This window comes from Melanotaenia boesemani, chromosome 14 (assembly GCF_017639745.1).
Source record: "Melanotaenia boesemani isolate fMelBoe1 chromosome 14, fMelBoe1.pri, whole genome shotgun sequence".
Lineage (NCBI taxonomy): Eukaryota > Metazoa > Chordata > Actinopteri > Atheriniformes > Melanotaeniidae > Melanotaenia > Melanotaenia boesemani.
In genome coordinates this window covers 26,549,405-26,564,343 of record NC_055695.1, presented here as the reverse complement: position 1 = coordinate 26,564,343, position 14,939 = coordinate 26,549,405, and the positions used below count along the sequence as shown (strand labels likewise).

Sequence of the window (14,939 nt, the reverse complement as noted above, 5' to 3'; positions counted from 1 at the left end):
ATAAAACTCAACTCAGGTAACTGCTTTAAAACTTGAATAAAATACACATGAATATCCAAAATACCTTTCCTGTTGTAGTTTCAGAGCGAGCCTCTCGGCCTATTCTCCCGATCAGACTGAGCAGCTTCTGTCTGACACGGTCACTCTCTACCTCCCAGCTCTAAAAAAAAACCATGCAAATGTGTTAAAAACACCATAAAACACACTTTAAATCTAAATAAGTGAGTCAATCAAAACGTCCCAGATGGCACAGACCTTTTGAATGAGGATGAAGAGATGGGTGAGCTGATCGAAGCTGAATTTCACAGCGGCAGCAGCAATTATTGTATGAATGTTTTCTATCACAGTCGATGATTGGCCGGCCTGAAACACCCACACAGAAATCAATGCATGAGCTCGGTGGCAGGGAACCTGAGCATTCTGTTATTTGTTGGGCTTGCAAAAATATCTGTATATCTGTGGAAGTTTATTGTTCACATTACAGTTTTTAAGAGTCATAAATGGACGAACCTGCTTTAAAAATCTGACATTACCTTATCCTTAGTATTTTCTCTAACCTGTATTCTCCATATCTTGGAGAGTTCATCCAGTGACAGTTTACTCCCCAGCAGCTCAATGATTCCCTTGATCCTCTCACAGTACTGGGCCTGGTCAATGTTACCTGGAACAAATGTGTTTTATGCATCACATGTGAACAGTGGAGCTCAAATGGAAACACTGAACACATTTGACTGTCTGCTGATTTCAGATTTACACAAGTAAGGAGAAAAGTAGCTGTTTCTGAGTCTGAGACTGCCCGGATATACGTCCCTACCTTCTAGTGCTATTGACAGGACCGAGTTCTCTACGAGCCAGTCCAGCAGTTTATCCGTGTCGATGGCATTTTTTACCGTTTTTGACACCGTGCTCTCTTCTATTAATTTTGTAACCTACAAAGACAAGGACACATTAAAGCATGAAAGAAAAAAAACTTTTCTTTACACTTCAGGACCCATGAGAACAGACCTCTTTGAGAGAGTTCATCTTGGTGGAGAAGTGGGGAGTTTTGAGCATGCGCAGCAGCGTGTCCAGCCGCAAGTCGTCCACCACAGCGACCAGCTCTCTCTGGAACCTCATACACAACAGCTTGATGGCCGACAGCAGGTCTGGGATGCTCACCAGACGCTAGGGTTAAAAATCACAATAACTGTTAAGTACTGTATGTATAATCATTCCAATGCAACACTGAGTTGTTTACGCTCCTCATAACCTTCCTGGAAGGATGTTTTATTAGGATCACTGGCAGACACCAGTACAAGCAATTTATGAACTAACTAGAATAAAGTCTCTTATTTTCTATTGCTAGACACTTAACCAAATCAGACCCAAACAGAAGAGGACCAAAATAAAAATACTACCTTGTCTTTAAGGTCTTTTTCCTCCAAGTTCTGCACATATGTGATCATCTTATGAATGACTGGATCAAGCATGGGCTAGGAAAGACAACATGAACCTTTGTTAATAATCCCTGTGGGCCGAATGAACCACTGGAGCAGCAAAACAGTAAGAGGATACCGCAAATAAAAATAGAACAAAATCAGAATGCTGCGCAGAGGTCACGATAAACACAACGGATTATTTCATCACTGGAAAAAGTTGGAAAGAAAACAAACATGGAGGGTTAACGTTAGAGGTCAGGACGTGTCACAGAATGTATGTGTTAGCTCACCTGAACGAGGCTTGAGTTTAAATACTCAGCACAAACTCCGAGAGGCTGGACCAGAGCTGATACACACTGTGTAAGGCAGGAAAAGATAGAGAAGCTTATGTATGACATAAACCAAACAGGAAATTAAGTTAGTAGCACAAACTGTGGAACGACGATCATGAAAAATCTAAAGTCAGTGTTTTTGTTGTAGCAACCAGCAACCTGTTCAGCTCAGGTGCCACGCCTGATGGCACCAACGCCTTAATGAAGGTGTGTAAAGTCAACATGACCAGTATCAGAGACTGATGATGATGATTTTGTCTTTTTATTTCAGTGCTCAATCACAGGAACTTGATGAATGGTTCCTGTGATCCTTATTTCCTCCCTTTTGGTGCCATCTTCCTTTGCATTATGCGAGCACCTCCTTCTCCTCCACCTTTTCCCACCATTCACTCAACAACCATAACCCCTCCCCCTCATTTGACTTACAACTCAAAGGCAGAAAAATGAATGAGACACCCATGGGAGTCAGGAGAAGAGGGAGGTTCTCTCTGTATAACATCTTCTGCTTTCACTTTCACTCCCTCTTTATTCCTGCAGAAATATGTTGAACATCTTAACAGCTGACACACACACACTGCTGAGCTCCCAATTCTATCAAGAAGTGCAACATTAGTCTTTGCCTAATTAACATGCAAGCAATTCAACAGAGGGTGTGTGTGTGTGCAACAAATCAATGACTATGCTAGGCTGCAGATCCGGCCAGGTTTCCTGAAGATAGCATCAGTACAAGGATGCCTCAGAACACATAAAACAACAGAGCATTTCAACCGTCACACAGCGGGAGGATGCGGGTGTGTGTTAGTGTGTGTGAGAAAGGGCACCCTGCAGCTGAGAGCAGTGGGGGTAAACATTGTGACCTTTTGCCTGCATAGGCGGTATCAAAGTCTTCCTGCAGCCCTCCATCTATCAGAGGGCTGACAGCTATTTCAGCTCTTGTGACACGTGAGGAAGGTCGTTCTTACAGCGATCTCGATCTCCTCCGTGTTGAGCTTTGTCTGGATGGCGGCGAATCCTCCCAACTCTCCAAACTTCACCACAAAAGAAGGAGAAAAAGAACAAAAACAGTTGTATAAGGCAAAACTGATGCAGCTGACGCTGAGATGTGAGCAGTCAATTCTTTACTCACTCGATTCACCAAATCCACCAGCCAACCATGAGGCTCCTGAAACAGAAAGTGAATGATGTTTTCAGCAGAATTACTCAGCATCTGATGTTCTGACAGCTGTTGTGTGTCAGTCACACGTGAACCCAGTAGATCTATTACACAACACTGACGATAGAGAACTTGTCTGTCCCTAATCTTCATTTATAACCGTAACCAAAGGCCCAATCCCATTTCACCCGTTTACCCTACCACTTGACCTTTTCCCTCCTTTTTTTTTTTGCACATTCACACCAAAAGTGACTGTCCAGACTCATTCTGGGTTTATTTGTCCAAAAACCTGCACTAATAAATTCACCCCTTCTTGTTTTTTCTTCTTCAGCTTTGGTGACAAAGTGTCTGAAACTTGTAATAAATGCTGAGTGCAGATAGAAGGGGTGTCTCTTACCTTCTGATAGGTGTTAGGAGAGACAGCAAACATGTTGGCCTCCTCTCCAAAAACCTCAGCCCAGTTCCTCTGACATGCCTTCATCCGGTTCTTAAAATGGTACTCGTTGTCAGGGTTAAGAGCCTGCTCATGGTGACAAAAGGAACAGCACAGATGCATGAAACTGGCAGTTATCACTCTGGATGAACAAAGTATTCTGGTGCTGAAAAAGATGAGTATCAAAAAGCTTTTCTGAGTTTCTGAAACACACCATGGTCAGGACTCCCATCAGGTTTACAGGCACGGGATCCTGCTTCACCCTCTCAGCAACCAGCTCCACCAGCAGCATGAGCATGTTGTAGATTCCCTCGTGAATCTCTGTACCCCACTTGTGAACGGCACTGCTGGTCAACAACTACCGATGGCGAGACGGGATGGATGAAGGTTAGATAAAAACATGCCAACCAATTAAACAGTCACCATTTCTTCTTTACTCACCTTTTTAAAGGCCTCCGGCATGCACCGATCCATAAACCGCTTGCAGTTTTCATCAGCATCAGCAAGACCTGGCAGAGGGGAAGATTCACAAACTCATCTCACATCTAAGCTTGGAAAAGGAGCTTGGTCGTCACAAACCAGCTACATGCTTTGCCATGTGGCATGAGTGTCCGAAATAAAAAAAAAAACATGTGAATAACACTCTCTATATACACCCTGCCCACGTGAAAACACAGTTTTAGAGCAAAACCCAAACATCTGACATGATCTTACCGTGTCGTGCAAGGCAGGTGGAGGCAATGAGACACTTGCCCAGGGACTCTTCTCTCTTGTAAGGTATGGACCAGTGATCAGTAAAGACACGACTCTCCAGCTCGTACAGGTTGGTGGTGGGGAACTCCATGCTACCTCCTGAGCAGTTCCCGTTCTCGTCATTGCTCCGCTGGAACAGACGTGACAAATTTACAACCTAATGCAGAAGGTGACTTTGCTCCATGAAGCTGCTCCCCCACCCCTTCTTTTTTGTTTTTTTTTAATAATGACACTGCAACTGTCCCCTGTGCGAAGCTAAAATACAAATGGCCTCTGGCACTTGATGGAGTCAGACAGGATGCTGTTTGATTCTTTTCCTCCCTCTGGGAGGGCGGCGATAGCGGTCATTTGGAAAGTGTGTCCTCTCCTCAGCCATCTGCCCTTCATTTCTGCATTACATTTATACCTCTGTGTCCTCTCAAAAAGCTTTCAAAACATAATAAACACAGAGGCTTGTTTCCAAGTACTTGCGTGAGCACAACAGTCAAGTTAAAAAGCACCATGCCACATGACATGACACCGTCTGGTTAGCTGCAGAAAGCTACTAGCTAGAGATTTTCTGCTGTCATGACTGAGCAAGTAATGAAGTGAGAGTTAAAATTCAACTTCTATAAAAAATAAACTTTAACACCCTTTACATTTGCAGTTCAAAATGCCAAGTCCAATCTCAGCTGCCATAGGAGAAAAAACAAAGTGGCAGAAAAGCTTAAAGAATCTGTGCAGTGAAAACAACAACCGACAAAGGAATAGTGAATTATTTACATCATAAAGTTGTTAGCATATTCATGAACTCCTCTGTATATTCATGATTAAAATGCAGCGCACTTTGGGGCAACTATATCTAAGCATGTGACACCTGAAAGCAAACATTTACAGCAGGTTTGTGCTGTAGCTGCCTCAATATGCAGAGCTCCCACATTCAGCTTTCACTACATTATAAATGAGCCAAACTATTACAATACATTTGCCCATTTTGCCTGCAGGCACTACTATTAATATTAATACAGAACGACACAGTTAGGTCAAGCCTTACATTCTGAACCGTTTGACATGCCTCCATATTTGCATACAAACTGGACAAAGCGTTCAGTGTGTTTCAATGTGCTAAATGCTGATACATATCAGATAAAAGGTAATAAAGTGGACATGAAGTCTATCAAGAGGAAGAAAACGGGAGGGAGGAGAGGGGAGGAAGCAACAGAAGCATCATATTTCATCCTATCCCTTTCTAAGAAAATGAAATATGACAGCATGGATGTAAAGTAAGAAAATGGGAGGGAGACTGATCTAATATGAATATTAGAAAAGATCAGGTTTAAAGAACAACTAAGACAAGAATACAGAAACCTTCAGAACTATCCATTAAACCTGCAAAGCTATCCATGCTTCAAGTCTGTCTCTGGAGGGGAAAGGCATGTGTGAAAAACAGTGTGCATGTGTAGGGTTTGGGCTGGGCGACTGGGTAACTTGGCACCGCTCTGGTACTGTGAATCTTCTACCCTCTTGGGAACCCCAGCAAAAACTGCAATGTGTTTGTGTGTGTCCAGGAGACTGCAGGGCTATATTTAGGAACACAACATGCAACCAAAGATCTATGACAGACCTCTAAAGCATAAAACAGTAAACACTGGAAGAGAAGAGAGGAAATAAAGCAGGTTCAGCCCTGTGTTACCGAATAGCTCATATCTCACACAGGAGAGATTTTTAATTTCCCTGTCTTATGGCAAAGATCACCTTGCTAAACGTTGTGGACACCATGTGGCATATATTTCTTAATATAAGCCTGACTCAAATCAAAGTTGATGAGATCGGAAGACACAAATAAGTGCCAAACAGGCGGTGGTCACTAGTTTATTTAAACCAGTACTGCTAATCAATAACAAAGAGAGCTAAAACAATCACTATCAAAAGATTATAATAAGAGCTGGAAGTCTGGAGCAATAACCTAGAAAATTAATAAATTATTGACTTTGTGACAAAATGCTTTTTGTTTGTTTGTTTGTTTTAATTTTGGTTCTGGAAAGAGCAACAGGTTTTTAGTTTAAGTTTATAAAGGCAAGCAGCTTTCAGTTCCTCCATGTGGCAATGAAAACTATCATAAATTCCCGTCTGCATTATGCAGAGACCGGTGCATTTTTCTGTTGTCACGTCAAATAAACACAGCTGACTTATGGGAAGTGACAGAACTTACAGGTGAATTACCCTTAATTAAACAATGGCTGCTTTAAATGCCAGATTCCTCACACATGCATCACTCAATGTGTCAAACACTGACACAGAAATTACAACCTGACAATGTATGCAGAAGATTGTACGAAAAAAGGCCACGTAGATCGAAGAAATTGCGAAACTGTTAGATTTGTGTGGACTACAATCTCGACATGAGTTGAGCACGATTGACGCTGCCTTTTAGCTAACATTAGCTAACACAATATAAAGCACTATTAAGACTCCCAACTGACTATTATCGGCTTGACTGATGAAGCTGATTACTACATACTAGCTATTCCACCATCTACCTGGGACTGTATTCCGCCAGGGATGCTTCTATCCTCCTACTCCTGGTCCAAATTACCGGCGCGTTTAACTCTCCACCAACCTAGCTAGCCAGCTACTAGCTAGCTAGGTTAGTTTGTTAGGTTTGAAGTAGCTTTTAAGCTATGATTTAAAAGCAATTGTGTTTATAGTGTACACGTATGTGTCATATCAGTGTGAATCAGCAACATACACTGTCCTGGAGGACTAGAGAGAATAAAGCTCCTACACTTGACAGTTCATGTTGGGCTTGGAGCATGTAGCATTGACGCTGCTAACTGAAATGGGCGAGCCCACCGTGTTGCAAGTTCCAACAAGCCATGTTCTCCCGCGCCCCCTCAACTGATGCTGGCTGTAAAAAAAAAACATGTTCATCTTACCTCGCTATCCACTACATCGTGGTATGCTGGAGGGGGATCAAAGCCAGTCGTCCCAGTCCGCCCGCTGTTTTCCCCGTCTCCACTCGAGCCCAAGCCGGGAGAAGGCCCGCTCTCCATCGGTTCATATCCATATCCGAGTCCGGGGCTTTCGTTGGTTAGGAGCGCCACTGCCTCGTTGATGTCATTCTTTGCCAGTCGGAGCGCTTTTCGGATGACATCGGGATCTGGGAAACCCATGCAGAGGAGCGTCGTTATGTGCTGCTCCTCTTCGGTCTCCATTTTTTGGGTGTCTCAGCCTCTCAGACTAATAGTAACGGGATGTTCGGCACAGCTCTGTAGCTGTGCACGCCGCCATGTTTACAGTCTGCCGCTGCAACTCGGCTGTCACGATTTGCTTTCCCTAGAACAGCGCCGACACAGGTGTCTTGGTGAATATTGCCTGCCAAGAACTTCATATTTCCGGTGGGAACGCGCAAAGTGATAGTTAATAATTATTTTAATGGTTATTACTGTTTAACAGTGTTAAACTTTTACAGTAGGGGGTATTAGTTATGTATGGCAACATTAGGAAGCAACAGCCTCTTGCTAACCGCATCAGAAGTTTGTGTAGTAAACTTACAACAAAAAGTAAGGAAATTTGTATTTGAATGATTATTTTTGTTGTGATAATGTTTCTTGGCAATAAATTAAATACTGTTGGAAAATCTGTTTGTTTCAATTAAAAATGTGTCACATTTGTAAGGAAAATGCATTTGTGGGATTAGCAGCAGAGCTGAGTATGTGGGTTGCACCCATTAAAAAATGGCCAGATCTTCAGTGCCAAAGCATATTCTCCCATAAACAACAACAAGAAAAACAAAAAACAAAAAAACAAAAAAAAAAAACAGACATATAGCCAAATTAACAATTGTGCAGTGTTGTGAGACGATATCAAAATTCTTCAACCAACATTTGTTGAAAGTCAGCCAATGTGGTTGTGTTGTGTTGATTACTGGCTAAAAGACTATGCCCAAGCTGATCTCACATTGTTCAATGAAGTTATGGTCAGGACTGCAGGTTATTCCATCGTCTACCTCAAATTCTGGCAGAAGTCTCTGATAAATCCTGCTCTGTGTTGTCATATGGAGGATATATCTGTATTGTTATTGTTGTTGTAGTTGAGTATGCCCCCCCCATTCTAATGAGGTTCTTGTTTTTTAAATTAATATATTTTTAAAAGACTTCTTGTTTCTTCAAACTTTAACCATTTAATCCAAAAACAGCCCTAGTATTGACAGAGAAGATTAGGCAAGTTTTTCATGGTTGCAACCAACATACTCAACTCTGCTGCTCATCCCACAAATGCATTTTCTTTACAAATGTCACATAATTTAAAAGAGAAATAAAAAGGTTTTCAGCAGTATAGAAGCATCGTTCTAATATATAAAAACTCAACTAAACACAAACATGCATACATTTTAGTTCATGTAGTTAGTTTCAGTACATTGCAGCCATGTGTTGGGTGAGCAACATTAGAGTCAGAGACTTAAAGAAGCTGAGCAAACAGATCAAGAAGGCTGGAGACGTGCTGGGGATAATTCTGCAACCTTTTGTTTCCAGAGAAAAACATAATGGACAATTCTTTGCATTTTAATAAATAAAATAAATACATTTTAGTTTGACTCACAATTTATGATTAAAAAAAATGCTACAATGGCTTGATAATTTCCCTTTGATAGCAAATCGCCAAATTTCCTAAGTATTTGATTGACTATATAGCTCTGGAGCAAATATCGCCCTGTTTAATTGAAGGCTGCATTGGACTAATTGAATCTGTGCATACATTTTTTTTCATGTATTAAGCATTGAAAACAAAACATTACACATTTACTTATTTAAATAACTTTTTAAACGGCGATGAATAGCATTATACACAAAAAGGCGTGGCTGTGCGCGCGCGTGAGGCGGTGGTCACGGTGGTAGGCCGAGTCGATGTCACGTGAGCACCCAACTCATGTGACAGCGGATAATCAAAACAGGAACAAAATGGCTGCAACTGGGGACGAAGCCGCAGCAATGGACAGCATATCTAGGGAGCCTACAGCCCTCTCCGCGCCTCTGAACGCGGCTAGCAGCAGCAGTGGTCCGGAGGAACGACCGGAGGAAGCAGCTGAAAATCTGGTACCTGCTCCTAAGAAACCCGGCACAAACAGTACGTAATGTTTTCTTTGTACATCTGCAACTTGCTAATGCTAATATAGCATAAAATAAGCAACATTTTTAGCTCTTTGTTCAGGTTGTATTGTGCACTATTGCTATGAGCCACCTTACTTTTATGTTGTTTATTTTATGTGGTTTTTATTGCTTTGCTGTCCTTTTTGTATTAATTTGATTTTGGTGTGTTCCTTTGGACTCAAGGTGATGGTGGCGTGGAGACAGCAGAGGAGGCTGTGGAGCCAGCAGAGCCCGATATTAATGAGCTGTGCACCGATATGTTTGAAAAGATGGCCATCTTCCTGCAAGGAGAATTAACAGGTTGGTTTTCAACCCACTCAACACATTGCGCTCTACCATTCTCATGCTCTTTGTGCAAACCATTTTCAACAATGCTTTCCCATTGATGTGTCACAACTTTTCCAGTTCACGTTTAATGACTATTTCTGAGACTGTTATGTCTCAAGTGAAGTGTAATGCATCTTATCAGGGTGCATTCACATCAGGATAGGCCAAGGAATTCTGAAAAATTTTTGCTCCTTCATTAGGTTTGGTATACTTTCACACTTCACGTTACTCAAGCAAACTAAACTGGCTGGATGACGTCATGCAAATACTTCCATTTTAGTCAGCTCATTCACAGCAAATAAACAATGGAGCAACACCAATTTTCTGCAGTCTTGGGGTTTCTATTTTTACTTCAGCATTTAAACCTAATAAAGTTTTCACAATAATTGGTTCAATATGAGCAGCAGGAGAGACGGCGAGCTATCCAGCCCATTGTACTATGTTTTTATTCACTGTATGGTCCGTTTTACTTTTATACTGCAAGTGTTAAAGCAACCAATACTCCCAGTTTTCAAGTAGAACAGAGTTTATGTCTTTGGTTTGCACCAGATTGCAAATGAGTGTTCACACTACAGACAAAGTCTGCTATCAGTGGAAGTGAACCAGGGTTTGTTTAAAGTGACCCAAACAGTGCCAGTGTGAATGCACCCTTAGTTTCTTAGATTTTCTTTTATATCCACTCATATTGCTGTAAGAATTCAAGATAACATCACAAAAGAAATCCCTGGTGGACAGGATCAATGAATGTGGTTTCTGTAAACTTTAGAAAACAAAATTTTTCATCTGAGCTCACTGTGTCCTTTCAACAGACTTTTTTCCCAATTCAGTAGGTTCAACTACTATATATATATATATATATATATATATATATATATATATATATATATATATATATATATATATATATATATTATCTTAAAGCACAGAACCAATGGCTACCAAAGCTTTAATATTTTAAATATTTTTTCTTATTTATTTATCAGCCACTTGCGAAGATTACCGTCTGTTGGAGAACATGAACAAGCTTACAAGTTTGAAATACATGGAAATGAAGGACATCAGTATCAACATAAGCCGTAACCTGCAGGATCTCAACAACAAATGTAAGATGTTGTGTATAAAGTGCAAGGAAGCAAACTTATCAGAAAATAGTATTTACCTAAATGCATTTCTAATTTATTCTCAATTTCAATGAAGAAAAAAAAAAACCTTTGCTGCATCCATGTCTGTTTCTAGATGCTAGCTTACAGCCGTACCTGGACCAGATAAACAAGATTGAGGAGCAAGTATCAGCGCTTGAACAGGCTGCTTACAAACTAGATGCGTACTCCAAGAAACTGGGTAAGACTGATAATACACAGAAGCCGGGAAGATTGTATATGTACTTTCCAAAAGAAAAAGTGAAAATACAACTAAAGAAAGTATTAAATATTATACGTAAATACAAAACATTGCTATTTTTGATGAATTACTTGAGAGGACAGTCCCAGCATGACTGTGTGGACATCAACGTCCTATCTCTATGTGATAACTAGTATTTGAGTAGTATAGGCTACTATCAGCTCATTTGGCAGTAGATGGCGCTGTGATGCCACAAATACTCTGATCTGAATATTTCCACATTATAACCTGGAGCTACAAAGTGTTTTTTTACAGACTGAACACTCACCTCTGCTTTTATATCTTTATAGAAGCTAGATTCAAAAAACTGGAGAAGCGATAAGAAAGAAGAGGAGGCAGAACGACGGCTCTGGCGCCTTCCTACTTTCTTTCACCCTGCTTTGCCTTCTGCTCTCCCTGCCAGCAGAGCCAGGAGCTGCAGGGAGGATGTGAACTAAGACTGAAACAACAAACAGCTGCTTTGACACCTAAAACGACCACGGAGGAAGCAGCTGAATGCACACAAACTGGCCTTCAGTGTTTTGCGCGGACTTCACTCTAGCATCCCTCATTATAGCCAGCCATGCAGCCAAGGAGTACAGTGTGTACTCACAACCTTTTTCAGACATATTTAATCTAGAATCAGTGTGCCTAATCGACAATCGACATTGAAATATTGAATAAAGTCATACTGATGTAGTCCTCATCAAAAAGGAACTGTTTGGCAGGTCCATAGGTTCATGTGTAATGATGTGATAATGTCCCAGATTTTTAGCCCTCTTTCACTAATAATTTTAGGCATTGATCTCTTAAGTTCCACTTCGCAAGAAAAGTCCAAAATATACATTTGAGTACTATGTTGTCACATTTTTATTTCTGGCAGAATTAATAGAGCCATAAACTACTGAATGAAAGAGTGTTTGTGTGTTTTTAGAATGGGCTATAAAGTTTGTAGCCTGAAGCGTATTTGATATGTATGAATTATCTATCATCTACACTAAATACAACTTTTTAATAAAAAGAACAACAAAAAAAAAGCCAAACAAAATAAAACGTAAATCATTACTTGACTGTTCCTTTAAAATATCCCTGCAGCTGACAGCAGGGGGCAGATTTGCATCAGATATTCTTGTATTTGTTGCTTTGGAAAAACTGACCTGAAGTTAAAAGGAGGATTGAGTTGCAGCTCTATAGAAAGGAAAAACTATGAGAAAAGCAGAGGGGAATGGATGGCACATGCTTGATAATTCAAAGGAAAGGATGAAGGTGTGTGTGTTGCCCTTTGCCTTTTTTTGTTTCCTTCTTCAAATTCACTGCCCCAGAGCAGAACACTGATCTCTGCATGTCTGGGACAGGACATTATCTAAGCTCGCAGACTCTCCCTCCTGAGTGTGTGTTGCTTTTTTGCAGACATATAAATGTGTGTTTGTGTGTCAGTTGTAATCTAAAGCAGGTCTCTGTCATTAGTCCAGCTGAGGCCCTGGCACAGAGGGAGCTCATTATTCATACTATAACATTATTTACTGTTTCACTGTGATCCTTCCATCTCTCCCTTTCACTGCTTTCTTTCCAGGGCCCTTGGGCATAAACTCAACTCCCTCCCCAAACCTCTCAAGTCAGGTCTATTAAATGATTTTAGGTTGTTTTGTAAAAAGCTAAATCTGAATGCCAAGAAAGGCAGTCATGTGTGTAGAAGGTAACGTATCAATCACAGGCAAGCTTTTCTCCTATTATTTAGTTTGGGAACTGCTTCAGAACCTGGCCACACTGTAACAATATAACTTGGGTTAACATATTCTCGGCTAAATATTTGGCTTTAAGACTGAGTGTATGGAACATATACATGAAGGGATTTGTGTAGATTTAAAGTGAACCATACAGTCATGGCAAGCATCTTTAAGTATAGGATTTAGAATAAAATAAACAAATGCAAGTGTGGCAATTTTGTATAATTGGAATAATTTAAAACATTGTTCAACTTTATTATAAACAAAGTCAAATGGGCAAAATAGTGTTGAAAATGTTTGGATGCAAAACTATGCAGCTCTTCCTTTTTGACCATTTTTAATGGTTGTTTGTGTTTTGAGTTCTTGTCAACTTTTCCAGCTTGTCGTCTTAGTTTTTGACACTAAAACATTTAACTCTAAAATACAGTGTTTCTCTAAATTTATTTGATGCAGATAGTGCCAACAGGACTAAAGACACAGAAACCTCTCAAGCAAATGCATTTCATGTGTCTTAATGTTTGTCACCACGATGCGAGGTAACCTCTCAGTAACACAAACCTAATTCAGATTTAATTACTTGTAGTATGGTTTTAATTTACAAATTAAATAAATGTAGTGATTCACCAGATAGACCTAACTGAAGACAGGAATTACTCTTAATTCAGATCCTCTGAAGTGATATGGTCTTAATTTGATTTGCTCAGATCTCAGGAGATTTCCAGCAATGTTACTGGGAAAACATTGAACATGTCCATCATCAGCTGCAGCAAAGAAGCTGCTTTATTTATAACACTCAAATGGAGATTGAGCCAGCTAACAATAACAGGGCAGGATGCCACACCACAAAGCCGAGTAAGTAACAAGCTAGCATGAAGTTTGGGAAATTTTTCGCCTCTGCTCATAAATGAGTGAGCAAGGACACTCAACAAGTAATTTACAAACCACATTTGTTCTTTGTTTTTCCTGCCTTTTTCAAAGTTAGCATGTCATTAAACAGGCCAACATCAACAAATTTAGCAGTATTGTGAAATTTCTTTTTTTCCTCTTGTCTTTCACACACACAGACTGGGATGAGATGATCAGCACTCCATAACTCCATGCCAAGATAATTAAATGCCCTTCTATGCCCCTGTAAGGCCTCAAAACAGTCAACTGGCTTGAGATAAATGGGAAAGTGGTTCATGTTTACATCCTTTTCAAAGAAGCCAACAGATCTGGGAGGTATTTGGGTGCAAATATGAGCCACATGTGAGATCTCAAAGACTGAGTCAACTTCAAATACCTTCAACCAGAAGGGTATGAAAATCCACATGAGGCCAACTTTTATCATCACAGCCATTCACCTCACTCTGCTGCTCACACCATCATCATATACGCTGCCCACATGAGAGGATGCAAAACCTACACACATCCCATCCATCCTCAGTGAAACTCGAACCCAAAAGCCAGCGTCTGTCAGTTATAAGGTCCTTTGAACACCTTGACCAAAGCAAGATGAATGCAGTCCATTCTGAGTCCACCCAAATGTCTAAGCTGTCACTTCATTACACAAATCTAAAATAAGACCAGATGGCACGATGACATAGAAACATAGGTGCAGCGTTATTTTGAATGTGAGACAGAACCTGGCCCTTTCTCAGCAGGGAGAGTCAGGGTGTCAGACCTGGGCTCCGGCCTCAGATCCAGCTCTGCTCCTCAGGTTAAAATGAGCACTGAGGGTCTTTTCACTGCAGGATGTCAAAACCAACATCACCTGAGGACTGTCCCTAATAATCCTGATGAAAATGTGATGTAAGGTCACTCCTGCTGTTGTTTGTGTTCCCATTTTAACTCTCTGTGAGGAGTCCAACCTTTCAAGTTCTGTTTGTCCAACATTATTTCTAAATCGACTCAGCATTTCTCAGATGACCCCTCCCTCCTTCCTTTAAGAAGCCCACTCAGACTCTTTGGCACCAGAGCCATCAGTGTTCATCCGTCTCTGCATGTGTTTGCATCATGAACAGTAACACGAAAGACATTGAACTCAGAAAACATGTTAAACCTCTGTCTAATGTAGAATGTCATGGTGGTGCTGCACTACCTTGCATGTGAAAGACATCTTATTGGGACACAAAGAAAGCAACTGGTGCTGATCATGGAGGGGAACAGAGAGTTATTCTGGAGCAACAGTTGCTCAAAAACTGGAGACACAAGATTGCTCATGGTTAAACATGCAGCTGTTTGCTAACACTTGCTCCACAACAATTTTACAGTTCTCACTTTAAGTCTTAACTAAGTCTTATTGCTC

General features: G+C 40.7%; 2 protein-coding genes across 4 annotated transcripts in view; one reads left to right on the top strand and one right to left on the bottom strand.

Annotated features, from left to right (window-relative positions):
* Positions 1-7,431, bottom strand: part of usp24 (ubiquitin specific peptidase 24) — a 30,030-nt gene extending 22,599 nt beyond the window's left edge. For 2 of the 3 annotated variants that reach the window (XM_042005833.1, XM_042005834.1), the window contains exons 1-14: positions 7,005-7,431; positions 4,051-4,219; positions 3,778-3,845; positions 3,551-3,694; positions 3,301-3,423; positions 2,877-2,912; positions 2,713-2,778; positions 1,709-1,774; positions 1,398-1,472; positions 1,006-1,164; positions 815-929; positions 558-661; positions 256-363; positions 65-160 (exon numbers count right to left, since the gene is read on the bottom strand). In XM_042005833.1, the coding sequence (XP_041861767.1) occupies positions 65-160; positions 256-363; positions 558-661; positions 815-929; positions 1,006-1,164; positions 1,398-1,472; positions 1,709-1,774; positions 2,713-2,778; positions 2,877-2,912; positions 3,301-3,423; positions 3,551-3,694; positions 3,778-3,845; positions 4,051-4,219; positions 7,005-7,283 (1,608 nt within the window). In that variant the 5' untranslated portion in view covers positions 7,284-7,431. The remainder of the gene's footprint in view (positions 1-64; positions 161-255; positions 364-557; positions 662-814; positions 930-1,005; positions 1,165-1,397; positions 1,473-1,708; positions 1,775-2,712; positions 2,779-2,876; positions 2,913-3,300; positions 3,424-3,550; positions 3,695-3,777; positions 3,846-4,050; positions 4,220-7,004) is intronic. The other variant, XM_042005835.1, reaches the window with a different exon arrangement.
* A 1,568-nt stretch (positions 7,432-8,999) lies between these two features.
* Positions 9,000-11,834, top strand: bloc1s2 (biogenesis of lysosomal organelles complex-1, subunit 2). Its single transcript, XM_042005236.1, has 5 exons — positions 9,000-9,195; positions 9,402-9,518; positions 10,529-10,648; positions 10,782-10,886; positions 11,237-11,834. The coding sequence occupies exons 1-5, from the start codon at positions 9,030-9,032 to the stop codon at positions 11,266-11,268; spliced, it is 540 nt and encodes a 179-aa protein (XP_041861170.1). The 5' UTR covers positions 9,000-9,029; the 3' UTR covers positions 11,269-11,834.
* The last annotated feature ends 3,105 nt before the right edge of the window (positions 11,835-14,939 follow it).